We start from the raw sequence: 21,164 nt of genomic DNA on the forward strand, positions 1-21,164 counted from the left end.
GTGGCTGCAGGGATTCATTCTGCGACAAGAGCAATAGCAATGTCAGGACAGGTGAGCTGGAGCTGCAGTCAGTTTCCAGTTCATTCCAAAGCTGCTCAGTCTGTTTTCAGTTTTCTTTGGTGTTTAGTAGAAGAACCCTTCCAGGTAAAAGGTAGAACCTTAAAACAACCAAGAGAAGATTCTCTGATGAATCATTGTCTCTACAATTCACATTTAGTGAAACATGATTGATTTTTTTGTACCACAGCTACTTTCAAATGATCTGTTTTCAGTGACCACATCATAGTCAAAGCTCTTTAGCAGTCAGTATGTTTTTCGATACAGGAGTGATTTCATTATAACACGACAAGCTGCCGGTGAGATTACGACTGATTACGACTATAATGTGAAACTTCTTTGCAATATATTAGCTAAGTGTCATACTTTAAAGAAGAAGAAGTCACATATACATTACAGCACAGTGAAATCCCTTCTTTACATCTCCCAACTTTGGAGGTTGGAGTCAGAGCACAGGGTCAGCCATGATACAGCACAACTGAAGCAGTGAGGGTTAAGAGTCTTTCTCAAGGGCCCAACAGTGGTAGCTAGGCAGTTCTGGGGCTTGAGTCCTGATACTTTGATCAACAACCCAGAGCCTGAACTACTTGAAGCACCACTGCCCCAAGTATGAGATATTGGTTGGCAAATTGCTAGGAAACAGAGAGTTACATTCATTATTTGATTGATTTATGTAAGATTTCTATGTTTGCTTTGGAAAGTGACCTTTTGATGATCTCACCATCCAAGGGTTCGGCTGAGAGTTTTACCAGAAGTCGTTTATTAGCTTAAACAGTGTTCTTAAGCTGCTTCACAGGGACAAGGTTAACGATCGCCACAATGCCTGCGCCCGTGCCGGCGACTTCACTGGCATGTGGTCCTCCTGAGTCTTGTTTCCCTCTGTCTCTGTTACTTCTGCTAAATTCCTTTGAATTTCAGAAGTTCCCAGACGATCTGGTAAAAATGAACAGCCATTTAAATTGTGACTCGTTCCAACACTCGGGGCACCACATCTTTATCCTCGATCACAAAAGAAAAAGAAAATCCCTCTTTGTTTATAGCCCCGTGGAGTGCAATAGTAACAAAGATTCCTCTCATGTTAAAAAGGCAGAGAGAATCTGCCAAGGAGAATTATAGTTGTCCGGTCTGCATGGAAACATGCAAGAACAACAACTTAAATCAAGGTGAGACCTTAAACCTAAGAAGAAAGATGTGTGGAAACATTTTAGAATAACAAGATACAAAAAGATGGGTTTGTGCCATATGGTAGATGCACTCTGGATGACCTTTTTTGTGGTGTACAGCATGGAACATCAGGATCTCACAACATCATAATAGCTCAACAATATATAGAAACGACCCTGTGGCTTATTGCTACACACATTAGGGAGAAAATTTCTTTAGGCATCTGTTTACAAAAAGAGCCGAGATTTTCTCAACACAATAAAAATTTTGTATTACGCAACCCAAAGCGACAAACCCAAACTATTGTTTAAAAAAATGATCGCCGCCAATCCAATAGCGTGCTAGTTCTGACATTCCTCCTTCACACGCATAAATGGAAGACGTTGACATTTCATCTTACATACAAAGTGTTATATACGGTACAACATCTCAAACTTATTAAATGCTGGCAGGTGTAACAAAGAACCTCAAAAGGAAGCAGCAGAAATTGTTGGTGGCCTGCTTTGCTACTCTCCAATAAAACAAATAAAACAATCAAATTTCACACACTACAAATGACATAAGCGGTGAGTTGCTTGCTAGCATGACGGTAGGTTTAGTCCTAGAGTGACATGAGTGACAGCAAGCACTGGAGACTAGATGTGTTTGGCCCCGGCACTGAACTTAATGCACTCTGAGAAATGCTATTACTATGGCAACCACTTTTTTTCTGGAGACAGATTTCACACACTTTCACATTTTGCCTGCAAGCATGAACATAGGATTAGTTAGGATTTGTTTATCTAACATCCAGCACTATTAAAAATATTATATTATATTATATTATTCATTCATTTTTTACCGCTTATCCGAACTACCTCGGGTCACGAGGAGCCTGTGCCTATCTCAGGCGCCATCGGGCATCAGGGCAGGATACACCCTGGACGAAGTGCCAACCCATCACAGGGCACACACACACTCTCATTCACTGACACACTAGGGACATTTTTCCAGAGATGCCAATCAACCCACCATGCATGTCTTTGGACCGGGGGAGGAAACTGAAGTACCTGGAGGAAACCCCAGAGGCACGGGGAGAACATGCAAACTCCACACACACAAGGCGGAGGCAGGAATCGAACCCCCAACCCTGGAGGTGTGAGGCGAACGTGTTAACCACTAAGCCACCGTGCCACCCATTATGTTATGTTATATTATATTATATTATATTATATCCCAAGAATGCTAAGTTAGACTTCCTGTCTTAATGCTTTAATCCTATCATTACAGTCAAGTGTCACGCATTGAGCGAGACAGTCACACATTTTGGTCTTTTCTCACGCTCTCCCGCCACACACTGTATTTCTCATGCAGAAAAACTTTAGATTTAAAGGGAAGATTTAACGCAACAACCAATGAAAAAGAAATATTCATTAGAGAGGGTATTTTCGATGGTCGGTTTGAACAAAACCTCAACAAGAAACAGCTTGTCTCTGGAAGGGACATTGTCCTCAATCTTGTCTCTGGATGGGACATTGTCCTCAATCATGACCCTAAAATGGCTGGGTTTGAGCCAAACTGTTTTAAATGGGAGCAACATTATAAATGATAAAGGAGTACAAACACTTGCAATAAACAACACCAGTCATAATCTCTCTCTCTCTCTCTCTCTCTCTCTCTCTCTCTCACACACACACACACACACACACACACACACACACACACACACACACACACACACACACACACACACACACACACACACACAAATTATTAAATGGAAATTAAGCAAATACTTTGAGAGATGTCACACTTTCCTGTCTTCAAAACTTGAGAGCCCTGTTACAATCTCAGCAGAAACCAGCATATTACACCAGACTGAAACAATGCCATTACACTGAAACACACTCTGGAAAATCTATGGGATTTTTGGGATTGACAGACGCACAGATGTTTGAAAAATGTCTCTCTTCTAAGGGAATAGTTTCACCTCTTGTCTTGATTTATATGGTGTTTATGGTTCTGTCCTGACCTGCTACTTTTCCTCACGCTGCTTACACAAACCTGGATGATATTATATCATGGATTCATGTATGATTGAAAATTTGAAATTTTAGGGTGAGTGTGTTACCCAGAGGGATGAGTATATCCAAATCTAACAGAAGTGCCTTCCAAAGGTCAGAAACATTCAAAGTTCTCTTCAGTTTTCAAACATTAACAATTATTCATTTATTTATGTGCAGCCCAAATAAATATATTAAATCCACTTTATTAAAATAAATAGATAGTGAAGCAGTTTGATATAAAATACCAGGTGTGTTTGGGTTCTAGTTTAAACTCCAATGCTTAAGGGATGAATATTCTTCAGTGGAAGTTGATGAAAGGACAACAAAAGCATACGGCAAAACTGATAAAAAGAGTAAAGAATGGCAAAACAAAAACACTAATAAAGAGTGTAACATCAAGTTAATGCATTTCTGGTACCAGAATCTGTCTATTATGAATTTAGCTGATTTCTGTAAGTGCTGTAAATGTCAGTGTAAAGGTTAATTTCACACTTAAGAAAATAAAACAATTTTTAATGAAAACCTGAATTATTTTCCAGGATCACTTTGCACCGCTGAAGCACTTTTTTTTTTTTTTTTCAAACACTCAGAATATCCTTCAGATTATCAAAAGTATAATGAGCAACTAAAATTACAGATGACCCCAAATGCCATGGATCTCATATTTACTGCATTGTCCTGCTGAAGAACTGACTGCGGTTATGATTTCAGATGGTTAAATGTGTTATAAATACAGACGTGTTTATTATAGAATTGCAGAAGATAAATTTGTACAATGTGTCATTGAGTTCCCTCTATTTTTTTTGCCCTATATTAGGCCTTAATCCTCAGGGGGAATTGAGGTGAAAATACACTATTCATGCATCAGGTATGCTACTGCTTTTTCCTGGAATTATCTGTAGACATACTTCTGTAATTACAGGGTAATGAATATCTGTTATATAAACAGTGCACAATTTGTATCTATCAACTGTCAGATAGTTAGTTATTTCTGTAAATGTACTAAACCTACCATGAACTATTGCATATAGCTGTCTCAATATCTAGGCTCCTCCACATGCAAAAGAATGATGAAATGTCCTGTGGGCTACTGTACATGGAACAAAGTGAAATGAGGAGTGCCTTATAGATTCCCCTACATGAGAAAATAAAATGAAATATCCTACTGTCTTCCCTACATGCAACAAAATAGGATGTAGTGCCCTACAGTCTCACTTACACTCAAAAAAAATGAGATAAAGTGTTCTATTGGCTCTTCTATATGCAACAAAATGAGATGAACTGCCTTATAGGCTCTTCTACATGTGACAAAATATCAACTGCCATATAGGCTCTCGTACGTGTGACAAAATAAGATGAACTGCCTTATAGGCTGCAATACATGTGACAAAATGAGATGAACTGCCCTATAGGCTCTTCTAAAAGTGACAAAATATCAACTGCCTTATAGGCTCTCGTACATGTGACAGAATGAGATGAACTACGCTATAGGCTCTTCTACATGTGACAAATTGAGATGAACTGCCTTATAGGCTCTCGTACATGTGACAAAATGAGATGAACTGCCTTATAGGCTCCAATACATGTGACAGAATGAGATGAACTACCCTATATTCTCTTCTACATGTGACAAAATAAGATGAACTGCCTTATAGGCTCTCCTACATGGGACACAATGAGAGGAAATGTCCTATAAGCTTTTCAACATGTGACAAAATGAGATGAAATGCCCTATAGGCCCTTCTACATGTGACAGAATGAGACGAAGTGTCTTACAGGCTCTCCCTCATGTGACAGAATGATATGAAAAACAATCACTCTGGACCCCTCACGTCGAAGACAATCACTCTGGACCCCTCACATCCAGCACACTCCCTCTTTCAACTGTTGCCATCTGGTCGACGTCACAGAGCCTTGAGCACCAGAACGACCAGACATAGGAACAGTTTCTTCCCTCAGGTGATCCATCTGATGAACACGTAACATACACGGAACACAAACTATTCTCACACACTTACTTTATATTTACACACTGTTTACTTAAACATATACTATGTATATTTCAATTGAACATTTCACACTTGTACATACAAATCGCCTATATTGTATATTTCAATTGCTCATTTCACACTTGTACATTTGTACATACACATTGCCTATATTGTATATGTCATCCTGCTACACTGTGGAGCTTCTGTCACTATAACAAATTCCTCGTATGTGAATTCATGATTGGCAATAAAGCTCTTTTTGATTCTGATTCTGAAATGTCCTATAGGCTCTCCTGCATGGGACAAAATGAGATGAAATGTCCTATAGGTTCTCCTACATGGGACAGAATTGGGTGAAATGTCCTATAGGCTCTCCTACATGGGACAGCATTGGATGAAATGTCCTATAGGCTCTCCTACATGGGACAGAATTGGATGAAATGTCCGATAGGCTCTCCTGCATGCGACAAAATGAGATGAAATGTCCTATAGGCTCTCCTACATGGGACAGCATTGGATGAAATGTCCTATAGGCTCTCCTACATGGGACAGTATTGGATGAAATGTCCTATAGGCTCTCCTACATGGGACAGAATTGGATGAAATGTCCTATAGGCTCTCCTACATGGGACAGCATTGGATGAAATGTCCTATAGGCTCTCCTACATGGGACAGTATTGGATGAAATGTCCTATAGGCTCTCCTTCATGGGACAGCATTGGATGAAATGTCCTATAGGCTCTCCTACATGGGACAGTATTGGATGAAATGTCCTATAGGCTCTCCTACATGGGAAAGAATTGGATGAAATGTCCTATAGGCTCTCCTACATGGGACAGCATTGGATGAAATGTCCTATAGGCTCTCCTACATGGGACAGCATTGGATGAAATGTCCGATAGGCTCTCCTGCATGTGATAAAATGAGATGAAATGTCCTATAGGCTCTCCTACATGGGACATCATTGGATGAAATGTCCTATAGGCTCTCCTACATGGGACATCATTGGATGAAATGTCCTATAGGCTCTCCTGCATGTGATAAAATGAGATGAAATGTCCTATAGGCTCTCCTACATGGGACAGCATTGGATGAAATGTCCTATAGGCTCTCCTACATGGGACAGAATTGGATGAAATGTCCTATAGGCTCTCCTGCATGGGACAGCATTGGATGAAATGTCCTATAGGCTCTCCTACATGGGACAGTATTGGATGAAATGTCCTATAGGCTCTCCTACATGGGACAGCATTGGATGAAATGTCCTATAGGCTCTCCTACATGGGACAGTATTGGATGAAATGTCCTATAGGCTCTCCTACATGGGACAGCATTGGATGAAATGTCCTATAGGCTCTCCTACATGGGACAGTATTGGATGAAATGTCCTATAGGCTCTCCTACATGGGAAAGAATTGGATGAAATGTCCTATAGTCTCCCTTACATGCAACAAAACAAATGTGACACAAGAACCTACAGGGTCACCTACATGCAAGAGGATGAGATGATGCCCTATCGATGTGTGAGAGAGCATGTGCCAGCTATGGTGCCCTTAGAGTGAAGAAGAAGAAGAAGAAGAAGAAGAAGAAGAAGAAGAAGAAGAAGAAGAAGAAGAAGAAGAAGCATAAGTTAACGCCCTCCAAATGCTATTGATTTGGTTCCCACTGCGTGTAAAGGCACCCCTGCCCCCTGCTGCAAGCTGATTATCACATTAAATATATTACCATGTGGATCTCTGGCTGTATTTTGTCTACGTGTTTCAACCTACAAGAGAAGTTACTACTAACCCTGAACACTTGCAACACACTGTAATATGGAAATTTTTCCAGCTTCACTGTTTTGCTATAAAAGCATAATTGCCTCGTTCAGGATCCATAAAACTTTAAGACAATTTAGAAGGAAGGTTGGTTATTTGAGGTTTTTAAATCGTTCCTGTTATTACTTCACCACACAACAACCCTCCTGAATAAAATCATTCTGTGGCTTCTGAAACCTAACAAGGCCATAAGAGGATAAAAAACAACAACAAATAAGGATACAAAACACACACTGATCCTGAAAATCGGTGTACCTGTGCAGGAATACCGCCCCCTAGAGGCATAATTAACAACAAATTAACCTATTGTTCATTTAAAAAAATTCTTCTTTCTAAAGTAAACATGGATTCTGTATCTACATTAATATCATCACATCACTTTTACATCACTGCAAAAATGATTATTGACAACCCCCCCGTTTCTAATGGATTAAATTAAATATACATGCAACTATTTACATTTATATATAAAACACAATGGCGTATCAAACGACTCAAACTTGGTCACTTTTCTAATTAAGGAACACTCCATGTTGAGTGGAGCTGAACAATGGAGTTGAGTTAAACTCTAAGTTTCTTAAAAAAAAGAAAGAGAGAGAGAGAGAGAGAGAGAGAGAGAGAGAGAATTAATTTATTGTGGATCATCCAGAAGACAAGTTAATCGTTATTACATTGTTGTAGCTGCTATTAACAGTTATTACTTCAACTGACTTTCTAAGACTATCACACAGTTTGACCTTTCGTTCAGCTGGAAAAGGAAACACGTTCATCGCTCAGAAACACGTACATACCAAGACAAGCCCAAAGAGTAGAAGAAAAATAACTGAGGGGAGGAAAAAATACAGACAGGAATTGCAAGAACAGCCAGAACAAACAGCAGAACATGTGATTATCTCGGTCAGCTGAGGTTTTCCCCTTTATTGACCTCTTTATTTAAACAATGGAGGAACGACTGTAAATGTCAAGGTATCGTTGAAATCTTCGTTTTTCAGCGAAGGAGTGCAAACTTCTGAGTGCAGAAGTTTGCACTCCTTCGCTGGGAAACGAAGATTTTACCATAACAGTACATAGTACACAGTACAAAACATAATGTACAGATACAGTGTGTGAAACAAAGAGACTAGCATCATCCTCATGAGCATCATCATCACTGATGATTCTAACCACCTCATGTCCCTCGTCATCTTTGCCTTTTAACATTAAATTGAAGCTGTTTCTATCTCTTCAGGATGCCATTAATAGCCTTGAGCTCATCACCAGACAGTGGTGACAGGTGGTATCCTCTGATTTCAGGCTTCCCTGTGAAACAAACCAAAAGGTTTCATTAATAATATTTTTTTTTAATGAGTTAAAATAATGCTCAGATTTGGGAATTGTAATTTCCTGTCATTTGGACCAGGAATCTCAGCATGGTACCGAACCCGCACAAGATACCTGTAGGTCATGATGTGAGATTCACTGGAACTGTGCAGCGATTCCCAACACCATGAGTACAACTCATTCATATTATCTGTACTTAAAAAGGAAGTAAAGTAACCTGTACATGTGTTTTGACATCATGACATTATTAGTTTCCACAGAAAATGTGTATGATGCAGAAGGGACAGATGTGGTGCCTAACAGCACCAAATAATAATAATTAAAAATATATACATAAATAAAATACGGTGGGGGGGCACGGTGGCTTAGTGGTTAGCACGTTCGCCTCACACCTCCAGGGTTGTGGCTTCGATTCCCGCCTCCGCCTTGTGTGTGTGGAGTTTGAATGTTCTCCCCATGCCTCGGGGGTTTCCTCCGGGTACTCCGGTTTCCTCCCCCGGTCCAAAGACATGCATGGTAGGTTGATTGGCATCTCTGGAAAATTGTCCGTAGTGTGTGAGTGTGTGAGTGAATGAGAGTGTGTGTGTGCCCTGTGATGGGTTGGCACTCCGTCCAGGGTGTATCCTGCCTTGATGCCCAATGATGCCTAAGATAGGCACAGGCTCCCCGTGACCCGAGAAATTAGGATAAACGGTAGAAAATGAATGAAGGAATGAATGAATATGGTGAGTCAGCATATGTTATACTCCATGTGAATTTGTGAACACAAATGCACAGGGTTCAACAGAATCAATCCAACACCTTGGGGGATCAGTGGAAACAATCATATTCATATTCAAACTGCAGCAAATGTACCTGGAGTGAGAACCGGAGGAAATTTGAAACAAATCCACCAAAGGCAAAGTGTGTTTGAATAAGTACTCATTCATCTGTAGAGTGCCAATAATTCTGGAGATATCACATGCAAACAAGAAGACATGTCGCTGTGTGTGCTATATGAATACTCTTTACTGATAACAACATCACAGTAAGATCAGTTCACCTTGTAGATCATTGAGCTGGTTTACTTTTGCTTTGAGACCTTTCCGGAGGTTGTTTATCTCCTGTTCGATCTGCTCTTGATCTGTTGAGGAGAAAGTTCAAATAATAATAATAATAATTTTAATAATAATTAGGATTAAATAAGACACTTAGTATGTTTAGAATTTAGAAAAAAAAGGATTGTGTTGTAAAAGCAGGGAGTTTAGGTTTACCTTTCTGAATCATGGATTTGGTGCTCTCCTTGGGGAATTTAATGAACATGTTCCCAAAGCACACCTTGACTTTGTCTGTAATTAACATGAACAAGAATGCTGAAATAGGATGCAAATGCACACAACGTTTTGTGCTACAGCTCTCGTGAATTCTTGAGCCTGCTTGGACAGAAGGTGTTGATTCATATTTCTATAACATTAAATATGACAGCAGTGCATCTGCAAATAATCTCAGGTTTCTATTAATATGTTCATTATTTTAAATAAAAAAAGGGGGGGGGGGTGTTCTTAAGTTGTGTAATCATCGACATGTATCAAAGTTTTCCGTGATTTCCGTGAGTCTCTATTTTCAGCACAAAGGAAATTCTTGGTTTCTCAATAACATTTCAAGCTGCATTTTACATTTATTTTATTTTTTTTGCTTTGTTATTTCAAGTAAGAGAAAAAGACGGTGAGATGCCGTTCAGTCGTAAACGATGACATGAACTAAATTTGCCAAATTGCTGTGGTACCAGAGGAATAAAACTTTTCAGTGATGTGCCTATTTTAATTTTTTTTTGGAAAGTGGTACATTTTGGGGCCAGTTACTGTGAATCTGTCTCATTATAGCAGCTCCTGGTTGATTATTTTCATGCAGCAACACGCCACCTTGTGTACTATTCTTCACATAACAAACATACACAATTATTTTCTTCTTATTTATTTCTTTTTCTTTTAAGTGATTATTTTTAATGGAACCAGAATCTAACAAACTGAAATCCTGAACAAATTCTAAACTAATTCTTATTTTATGTGATGTTATGTTATGTAAGGACAAAAGGAGAAAAATAACGTTATACAACTAATGATGACTTCTGTCATGTCCTGACTAAGATTTAAAAAAAAAATAAAAATAAGCAGAAGTTTATAATCTTGATGTTTTATACTTGTACCTTTATCAGTGTTGCTGTTCTTCAGAGCATTCAAAGCTTCTCGGTTTCTGTTTCTTCTCCCATCCAGGTCTACAATCTGCAGGCAGTAAATGAAAGCTCAGACTGAAAAACTTCAGACTGAAAAAGCATAATGAACATCCACACTATGATCATACCTGTTGTTTATCAGACAGCACATCTTCAGCAGCGAGCTCTACCTCAATCAGATAATCCATCACTCTCTGTGAATCCATCGTGCTCCACTATGAAGCGTGTGCACCCTGCAAAATAAATCCCCCTCGTACCGGAAACAAACACCGTGTTCGAATGGGTTCCGCCTAGTTTTCAGTGGTTACTGATTATTACAAAGTTAAATAATCCAACATCATAGGATGATTTAAATTTATGTATGTTAATATTAATGTATTTGTATAGGCTATTATGTATTTTTGCTGCTTATCCGAATTCGTGTACGGTTTAAAACGCTAAACACATTTTGTTTATAAACTCGTTTGTTTGACCGTTTTATTTTTATTTTATTTTATTTTATTTTATATCATCAGGTATAGATACATAGCTCTTTATGTAAACCATCCAGAGTTGAAAATTAATCTGAAAATTATATTCATGCTCGGTTTTATATGCTAACTCTCGTTGCAATATCAGATCCAGACACTAGATGTCACTGTTGCAAAAGAAAAATAATAACAGGAGTCTGATAAGGACGTCTGAAAGAGTAAAATGATTAATAATCCGTTTTACAGATCTGGTTCTAAAAATACCTTTTGTCATGTATTTACTATTTTATTTTCTCTAAACCCCACTTCAACTCAGAAAGAAAGGCAGTTCATTGAAATGAACTGTGTTAAAATTGTTCTGTACTACATAATGACATCATAATAAATAAATAATAAACAAAGGAATATATACTATTTAAACAATAAAACACAACATCGCATGCTGTCATAGGAAAATAATCAGATATAAAAAAAAAGATTTCTTAAGGTACGATGAGATCTTTAAGACAGAGGAGTTTATGCTTAAATGACAGGATGCAAAAAAAATGGTTGATGAGGTATAAGTTAGAACAGAAGCTTGGTTCCATAATATTAAGTCTAACTGTAAAAGGAGACAAAAAACTGTTACAAATAGGATCACTCACTTTAAAAAAAATCACTAATTTAATTCATTAACTCAGGTATTAATTCTGTTTAGAGTTTTCGGTATTCATGATTAATATAATTTTATGAAGCATCATTGACATAGTCAAACATGAAACATTAAGTAAGGATATTTTTATAATGTAATTTTAATTAAAATAACCATAATTAACAACAACATTAAGCAATAATAAAAAAAAGCATATTACATTTGTTCTTGTGCAGATCCAGTGTGCTACAGTGAGATAAAGTGACTTATTGGAATGTTCAGAGTTAATAAACATTTTAATCAGAAAACTTCATAAATCAGAAAGAAAAATATTTTCGATATTTGAATAGAGAATTTAAAATAAGAAATATTGCTCAAAACCTTTTTTTATTTGCACCCCAAAATGAATTGTAATAAAGATTAAAATAACGGACAAATGGACTAACAAAACAAGTGGATATGTAAACAATATTTAGATATAGTAAATTAATATTAAATAAATCGTACTGAATGATACAGATACAATCATTTTTTTAACATAATTTACGTAGGGTAAACATGCACTGACTGAATGTAAACTGAATAACCAGCACAAAGTTATTAAAAACAATATGCTATAAATTATAAAGAGGATTGTTCATGATGTGGAGCTGCACAGATAATCACAGGAAACCGTGAAAGTTTGTGATTCACATGATAACATCATTCTTATCAGTACGCAAAAAAACAAAAAACAAGTAGTTTATACGTTCATTCATTCATTCCTTCCTTCCTTCCTTCATTCATTCATTCATTCATTCATTCATTCATTCATTCATTCATTCATTCATCTTCTACCGCTTATCCAAACTTCTCGGGTCTCAGGGAGCCTGTGCCTATCTCAGGCGTCATCGGGCATTGAGGCAGGATACACCCTGGATGGAGTGCCAACCCATCACAGGGCACACACACACTCTCATTCACTCACACACTCACACACTACGAACAATTTTCCAGAGATGCCAATCAACCTACCATGCATGTCTTTGGACCGGGGGAGGAAACCGGAGTACCCGGAAGAAACCCCCGAGGCACGGGGAGAACATGCAAACTCCACACACAAGGCGGAGGTGGGAATCGAACCCTCAACCCTGGAGGTGTGAGTCAAACGTGCTAACCACTAAGCCACCGTGCCCCGTGTAGTTTTTAAAAATTAAAAATATTTTTGTTCAATATTTAATTTGAAAAAATTTCTTAAATGTTTTATGCAGTGAGTTCTCTGTTTGTGCTCTTGAATAATCTTTTAACATTAGATTAAAAAAATTAAAATTCAAATATAATAAAAATAAAATAAATTAATTTAATTTAATGAATTTATTTTATTTTATTTAAAATATAATAAAAATAAAATAAATTAATTTAATTAAATTAAACAAAAATAAAAATACAACTTTTACAGTTTTTAAACAAACAAACAAACAAATAAATAAATAAATAAATAAATAAAAATGTAAACAAACAAATAAAAAGAAACAAATAATAATGAATGATGTTCAAAATAAACAATTACGTAAATTACAAACATTAAGAGTAACAATCCTGTTTGAGGAATATAATGAACACAGCTGAATACAAACCATGTATTAAATCTATTAACCATCATTAATGACCTCAAAGAAAATAATCTTCAATAATCTAGACCAATAATATAGAGGAAACTCTTAATTGTAGGTTTTATGTTGAAGACTTAGGCGAGTCCGAGAACCTGTATGAAGTGAAAAAAATGAACCAACCGTCGAACATATGAGAAACCTGACTGAAATTTGCTTCCATTCACAGAAATACATTCTTTTTTATTAGAAAAACAACCTTTAGTATTAAAACAAATGTATTCAATGTTAGAGATTTAAGCACTTATGTACGTCGCTCTGGATAAGGGCGTCTGCCAAATGCTGTAAATGTAAATGTAAATGTTCCTCTGTGGGGTTCTTATTGAGGTTCTTTTAATAGTTTGATGTTCTTAGCTTTTTAAAATAGTTGTCATTTGAAAAAGATGCAAATAATAATAATTGAAGACACAGAATATTCAAATGTTTTCCCAAACACGAAAACTGAGGAACCTTGGTTTAAATATTCTAGTTTATTCGCTGGTTTTTATATCTTCATCTCTTCCTAGAACACGCTTAGGAAGTGAAACACTATGTAAACACTTTATTGTAGATATTACTATGTAAACAGTGCTTTAAATGAGAACATTCATGTCATTTCTTGTTCCTGAAAAACAAACTCGACGTGCTTGTGTTTCCCAGCGGTCCTTCCAGCGACTGGTTCTGTCTCAGAACCAGTAACATCTAATGATTTCGATTCTATCACACGCCGAGGTTCTGTTCTTCTATCAGCTCTCATTCTTCTACAGCCATCTTTGCTCTCGTCCCCACAGGATCGGCTCCTTCCCGCCGAGGTTTTTCTCCTCTGAGCATCTAGACCTGTAGGACTGTTGATGTGAGGACTGTGCGTTGGTGGGTTACGGATGTTCCCGATTGCCTGCATGCGTTTCAGATGGTCCAAAGATGAATCGCTGAATCTGTTGAGTCGATGAGCCCGAGTCTCACTGCTGCTCCTTCTAGAAACACTTTTTTCCGTCACCGGGTGCGTGTGGTGAGGGTACGTGCATCCGGAGACTGGGTAACGGTTTGAGATTTGTGGATGAACAGATGACAGTAAGGTGAAGGGGAAGGCACGCTGGCACTGCAGGATGCTTTTCGGGGCACTGAGGTTGAAATGCCGTCTACGCCGAACAAGCCACGTAGACTTGCTGCTCTCCTCATGAAGCGTCATGATTTGCCGCCATTCAAGCTGCAAAAGTCGGTCCAAGTATCTCTCAAAATGGTTGCTAGGCTTGGAGCGAGAGATGTTTTTACCATCCGTGTTTAAATACACTGCCAGGTCTCTGAGACTCCAGGAGTTAAAAGGCGGAGGCAAGAAGTCAGGGTAGTTGTCACGGGAGATGGCATGCGACCTAGACGGAGCACATGAAGGTTGGAAGTCGGAGGGATTGATGACTTCTTCTCGTAGGTGTAGTAGCGGCGGATCAGAGATGGACGCAGACTGTGCGAGCCTCTCCATGTCTGAAAGGTCACTGCCGCTATCCGTGTCCTCGGGTGTCACTTGCTTTGTTGACTCATGTCTCGGCACAGACACAGGAGGCAGGTGCACCGGCATCGTGTCTTTTTCACCGCTTTGCCTCGTCTTCTGTTTGCAGCGTCTTTCCAGTGGATGTTTAACGGAGGAGAGTTTGTACTTTGGCTTGTTCAGCATCTTACTTGGATGACTAAAGAGTAAAATTTAAAGGCTCTAACAGACTCTTAATACAGTAAACATTAAAGTGAATAAAGTAATAAATGATCATTTAACATGATTTAAATTCTTACATAACGGCAGCTGTAGAGATCATCCTCATCTCACGGGATTGTGAACCCTACAGAGGGGAAATATTAATATTAATAAAAAACTTTATATATAAATTCAAAATGAAAGAACTTGTATAAGAAAAATAACAAATCATGTTGATGATCAGTTTTTGGATTTTTGGACCAATTTTTGGTCCAATTAGAATCTGCCAACGGTTTTTGGTTATGTTTTTCAGTATTTTTCACGATTCATATTTCAGATAAAAGTTCAAAAGTTGTTTTTATTTCATTACATTTGAAGTATATTATTATTATTATTATTATTATTATTATTATTATTATTATTATCATATTCATATAATAATGTACGTCTATGTATTCCATTTACAAACCTTTCCTTAGATGTTCATTCATATAAACAAATCATGCAATTTTTTGCAAAAAAAAGTTTTACTGCAATTGAATCTGTTACTGTTGTGAAGTTTATGTTTTTAAATTCAGTCGTAATCTTAATCCATCTTAATCTTAATGCTAAATACGAAGTCTATTCGTGTAGATCCAATATTGGAATTTTGATATAAGCTATAAATAAATATAAACTTTCTCACCATGCTGTACCAAATAACATCATTAATACATTTTTCCGTCAAATACACAGTCAACATATTTATCAAGTATCTGTCCCAAAATTTCAGAAGTCACCATATTTTTATATATTTCTTTATGAATTGTATATACAGTATATAAAACAATAATATACATTTATGTTAATGATGCAGTGGACAATAGACCTACTTACATTCTCCAATAGCAAAGAATCATGTTCTGGGCCTTGTTCTGCATTTTGTGGCATATCAGGGTGAGCGTTCCTTTGACTGTTAACAAAACACAGCGATTTTAGTGTTTTAGTAATAGATCGTATTATAATAATAACTGATTAATGAAGACCACGAGTGTTTTTCTTTTCTGAGTATTGTTCTGAGTATTTATTGTCCAGAGAATTATCATCCTGACTTTATATCATCCTGGATAATTATTGTTCTGAGAATTTCTCATCATCTGTAATTGTCCTGATTATTTATTGAATATTTATTATCCCGAGTATTGTCTGAAGTATTTAGGATACAATGTATGTATTGCCTCAAATACGTTATCGTATTATAAATTTCGCATTATTTCCTATCCTGAGTATTTATCATCCTTGGAATTATCTTGGGTTCTTAATGTCTAGAGGCTTCACTGTCCAGACTATTCATTGTCTGGAGTATTGTGCTGAGTATTTATCATTTTGAGTATTTAGGATCCTATATAATTACCCTGACTATCCTGACCATGTATAGTCCTAAGTATTTAGCACCCTATGTATTAATAATCTATTGTCATGAGTTTTGTCCAAAGCATATACCAATATGAATATACTGTATATAGTACTGAATATATATTATCATAGGTCTTACTGTCCACAGTATTTATCATTCAGTATTTATTGCCCCGTGATTATTTTTTTTATCGTCCTCAATATTTATCGTATGTGTTGTGTTGTATTATATTCCAATGTATGTGACATGGGCACGATAATGTGGACAACTTAAAAACACCATCTGACTTGACTAACGAACATAACTACGATTAGTGAAACAAGCATGGCATGCGGATGTATCTGGGATATTCCTCTCCGCTGCTTCTCTCTTTCTACCCATCCCGAGGCATCCAGAAATTGTACCAGCTCCGATTGTATTCCGTGCCATGAAGATTTTGGACCTCCACCAGTGTGAGGATCCTGAGGCATCTAGAGGTGTTCCAGCTCCAGTTAGACTCTGCTATATTAAAGAGGAGATGCCAACTCCACGTGGTCCTTTGAGGACAACAACCTCCTCATCGATACAACATTTATCAGAATGTATATCTATATCTATCACACCCCCCAGTGTCACCCGTAAGAAGATGAGGTTCACCATTGAGTCTGGTTCCTTGAGTCCAAAGGTTTCTTCCTTTACCATCTAAGGGAGTTTTTCCTCACCACAGTCACCTCAGACTTGGTCATTGGGGATAAATACAAAAACATTTAAACAGATCTAATATTAATCTTGAATTTTTCTATTATATTAATCTTTATATTATCCTTTATAATAACATTTAGTTCTATGTTTATGTTCTGTAGAGCTGCTTGGAGACAATGTCAATTGTTAAAAGCACTATACAAATAAACTTGAATTGAATTTGTATCTGAAGGAATAAGAGAATAAAGGGAAAAAAAGAGGAAAGACGAATAGATTTTTTACCTTGATCCCGATCCTGATGATTTCCTCTTTGCCCGGTTATTACATGTCCGGAGATGACTGGGGTCATTATGTCTAGACCTCTCGTGCAGCACCGTACCCATCACTAATGTCTCCTTATAATCAGTATAATCCTGTTTATATCATGTTTATAACCGTGCACTATAGCGCACAGACGCGCGCGTGCGCAGCCGGAGAGCAGGACAGGGGCTTGTCTATAAAAACCCCAGCATTAATCACCATTTCCTCTCATCACCTTGTTTACCTTGCGATGAATAATTCAACCCGGACCAGATCATCTATCCGTAATGAGACACTCCGGCTTAATTAGTCAGTGTGTCGGATATAATTTTCTATTCAGACGGCACGAGCTCTATTCACGACAGGTGTAATTATTATCATGCACGCGCCGTAATCCAGATGTTGTGGCTGCAGAAGTGAGGATGCATTCTGGGAAATGCAGTTCGCATCGTGTGATCTGTTCCCAATCACTGAAATATATAGTACCATGTAGACTCCTGACCTTATCCGTCACAGGTTAGATCATGTATTATTTATAGCCATGAATGGATATAGCCTCTTCACTGACGCCTGGTACTAATAATAATATTCCATATCACTGTTGGGTTAAAACTACACCTCCCAGTGGGATCTGCTTCTAAATGTCAGAGGTGGTCTACATTAAAGTCTACATGTAGCTGGAATTAAGTCACAGCTGGAAGACGAGTGTTTAAACGACGCCTGCGTATTTCACCAGGTGGGTTGTTGTTATTGTTGTTGTTGTTTATTTTTTCTTTTTTTTGTTAAATGCATTTTAGAAATCTGCTTTAGAAATTCAATATCTCACTCAGATTAGTGAACGTGCACGAATGCATGTAGTCGAGAAAGCTGTTGCAATGCCATGACAGCTGGAAAGACGGACGCATCATATCACATGCTTCTGAGTCTTATGCCTTTCTGCTGTGAAGTCACGATTATTGGCAACCTTCAAGAGAATAGATAGATAGAAAAGATATGTGTCATTTGTACCCAGAGAAACTAGATACACGAAGAAGCAAAAAGATTTACACCTTTCAAGGATATATGAAGGGGAAAATGAAATTTGTAAGTGGAAAAACATATTGTTCACATCATGGGGAAGTTCATGGGGAAGGTTCATCCACCTGCATGCTTTGGGGAGATGAGAGAAAATAGGGAGAATCAGATAAGAACCCTGGAGAAGTGATGCTTTGTAAAAGGGCACAGCTGTGGATACTTGGTGGTGGAGAAGTGGTCCAAAACCTTAACCACTAAGCTACCACGTCCCATATATAAAAATACACAAGTACAAAATCTATTCAAACACATCATCGATGCTGTGAGTTTCAAATAATTTGCAGCAGTTTAAATGGAAGACTAGCAGCATCATAAATTTAATTCAATATCTGATTTCTTCTGCCGGGATGTTAAGATCTGGGTGAAGATAAATCCTAATCAAAGTTTCTTATGAATATACCGTACATTCAGGGAAAGACAGAAAAGGTTCCATAGTTTTGCGATAAACTTTTCAGCGCTGTGATTTGATTAAACCTATCATTGCATTTTAATTGGGGGTGCCAATATTTTTTGGAATTGATAATGTTTGAAAAGAATAATATAGTGAAACTCTACATTGATATATTTACATGTAATTCAAACAATAATTTAAACCCAGTTATTCCAGCCTGGAGAAAATTTTAAATAAATGATCAATTTCTTTTTTACTTTTGAAGTCTTCAACACATTTCAAAGCTTCAGCAAAGATGTCGATGTCTAGCAGTAACTTGGCATCTGGAGATTCAGCACCGTTTATGAGCATGCTCAGTGAAGTGTCACGACCTGCAAGGATCATACGCCTCCGTGACATCTACAACCCTCCGCCTTCACCTCAGAGGAAACCGGTGGCAATAAGACCCCCAAGTCCTCGTTCTCCTCCTCGTCCTGGTCCTCATCCTTCTGCTCAGACAGTTTGTCTTCCGCGACAGAGTCTCTCCTACGAACCTGAGCCGAGAGCCATCATGAGGCGAAGAGCACACTCTCTCCCTTCCTCAGATAAGACCACGACTCGTAGATCCTCGCAAGTCCGATTCATCGACTGTTTGGGCCTCGAGCTGGAACGTGTAAAGTTTTTTCGGGCCGGCGAAGACCCCAAAGTTCCAGAACATGTTATAAACAGGTTACTAGCCAGCTCGGAGCTTGCTTCCGGAAAACATTTAGAGCTCGTATTGCCCTTCTTCCAACCGTTTTTCCCTGAGAACATCAGCATTGAGCCTGATTTCCTGGAGCGTTTGTGTCATCAGCGTGTTTGCCTGGATCAGGTCCACTGCTCTGAACTGGGCATCACTGGAACAGTGCAAGTTCTCAACCTGGCTTTTGAGAAACAGGTCATCATTCGATACTCGTTCACAGACTGGAAAAGCAGTGCAGAGTGTAAAGCGTGCTGGGTTTCTTCTGTGCACCGAGATGATGTGCAATCAGATGTGTTTCACTTTCGCTTACCCGTGCCACCGTTCATCCTGAAACCAGGAGCCAGTCTGGAGTTCGCTATCTGTTACCGCGTCCTCGGTTCTGAATACTGGGACAACAATGATGAACATAACTACAAACTGGCCTGTCATGCTTACAAGCTAATCGTGCCAAAGGAGTGTGAGGACAGCATGGTGCACTTCACCTAAAGCCTTACTCATAATGTGTTTATTTTTTTATTTTTATTTTTTTTTACAGAATTTTGTGTTATTACTATTTTGTACATTTGAATCTCAAGCTCAAGGTTAAATCCAGCACTATGTGCTTTTATATCAGGTTCTACATTTTAGAAGAGATTTTAATGCGTGTCACGTTCACTCAGCTGTTTTAACCCTTTCTGTTTACTGCATGTTGCTGGTCTGACGGAATGACCACGACTTCCTTTTCCGTTTTTTAGCTGAATCTGTTGTGTAATAGTCATTTCCTCTCTGTGACTTCTTCGCTCAGGAAGATTTCAGATTATCTCAGCTTGCACAAACGCTTCAGGAATTTATTCAAGCATTACTCAAAGTAGATTTATATTTTATTATTTCATATCTAGTTTACCTCTGGGAACACTGTGTAGATCAGGGAGCCAACCAGTAGAGCAAAATTGGCCATGCTTTGTTGGTGGGTCTGAGATGATTTAAATCTCTCTCACTGAGATTGAGAATATGGGGGAAAATAAATGTACCATGAAAAACCTTATTATTGAAAGGTTTCCAATCAGGGACGATACCAAATTTCAAATTTACCCACAATGCTCTTGCTTAACGAAATTTTTTTTTTTGACTTTTCCAAACTCCTGTACTTATGTATTTTCACCACAAGGTGGTGCTGTTGTGTATGTTGGGAACACTATTATATAAAATATTTAATCTAGCACTCACTTCACTTTGTCCTGCGGGTTAAATTTTAATTTTTATTTATATGTTTGTTAATCTTGCTAAAATGTTTCATGTAGAACTCATTTAAAAGCCTATAAACATCCAAATAAACTTAAAATTATTTTCATCGCTTATTAGTTAAAAAATTACTGTATTTACACATCGTAACAAAGAATGTCAACAAAAATCTGATGAAACTTATGGAAAATGTTTTGCATATAACCTTGTGACATTTAGAAAGCTAGAACCCATGAATAATATTTTAGTAGACTATGTACAAGCATGGGGGGGCACGGTGGTTGGCACGGTGGTTTAGTGGTTAGCACGTTTGCCTCACACCTCCAGGGTTGGGGGTTCGATTCCCGCCTCCGCCTTGTGT

The 21,164-nt window shown here is 37.8% G+C and overlaps 3 protein-coding genes across 3 annotated transcripts; 1 reads left to right on the top strand and 2 right to left on the bottom strand.

Moving 5' to 3' along the window:
- Positions 1-7,687: 7,687 nt before the first annotated feature.
- On the bottom strand, positions 7,688-10,892 carry pdrg1 (p53 and DNA-damage regulated 1). Its single transcript, XM_027154803.2, has 5 exons — positions 10,735-10,892; positions 10,580-10,655; positions 9,648-9,722; positions 9,437-9,517; positions 7,688-8,373 (listed from the first exon to the last, which is right to left on the bottom strand). Exons 1-5 carry the CDS (start codon positions 10,810-10,812, stop codon positions 8,291-8,293), a joined length of 393 nt encoding a protein of 130 aa, XP_027010604.1. The 5' UTR covers positions 10,813-10,892; the 3' UTR covers positions 7,688-8,290.
- A 2,402-nt stretch (positions 10,893-13,294) lies between these two features.
- fam217bb (family with sequence similarity 217 member Bb) lies at positions 13,295-19,133 on the bottom strand. Its single transcript, XM_027154814.2, has 4 exons — positions 17,379-19,133; positions 15,896-15,971; positions 15,118-15,164; positions 13,295-15,017 (listed from the first exon to the last, which is right to left on the bottom strand). The coding sequence occupies exons 1-4, from the start codon at positions 17,477-17,479 to the stop codon at positions 13,943-13,945; spliced, it is 1,299 nt and encodes a 432-aa protein (XP_027010615.2). The 5' UTR covers positions 17,480-19,133; the 3' UTR covers positions 13,295-13,942.
- On the top strand, positions 18,002-20,799 carry ppp1r3db (protein phosphatase 1, regulatory subunit 3Db). The gene is made up of 2 exons (XM_027154815.2): positions 18,002-18,132; positions 19,127-20,799. The coding sequence occupies exon 2, from the start codon at positions 19,157-19,159 to the stop codon at positions 20,066-20,068; it is 912 nt and encodes a 303-aa protein (XP_027010616.1). The 5' UTR covers positions 18,002-18,132; positions 19,127-19,156; the 3' UTR covers positions 20,069-20,799.
- The last annotated feature ends 365 nt before the right edge of the window (positions 20,800-21,164 follow it).

The sequence above is a fragment of the Tachysurus fulvidraco genome, chromosome 2 (genome assembly GCF_022655615.1).
Source record: "Tachysurus fulvidraco isolate hzauxx_2018 chromosome 2, HZAU_PFXX_2.0, whole genome shotgun sequence".
NCBI lineage: Eukaryota > Metazoa > Chordata > Actinopteri > Siluriformes > Bagridae > Tachysurus > Tachysurus fulvidraco.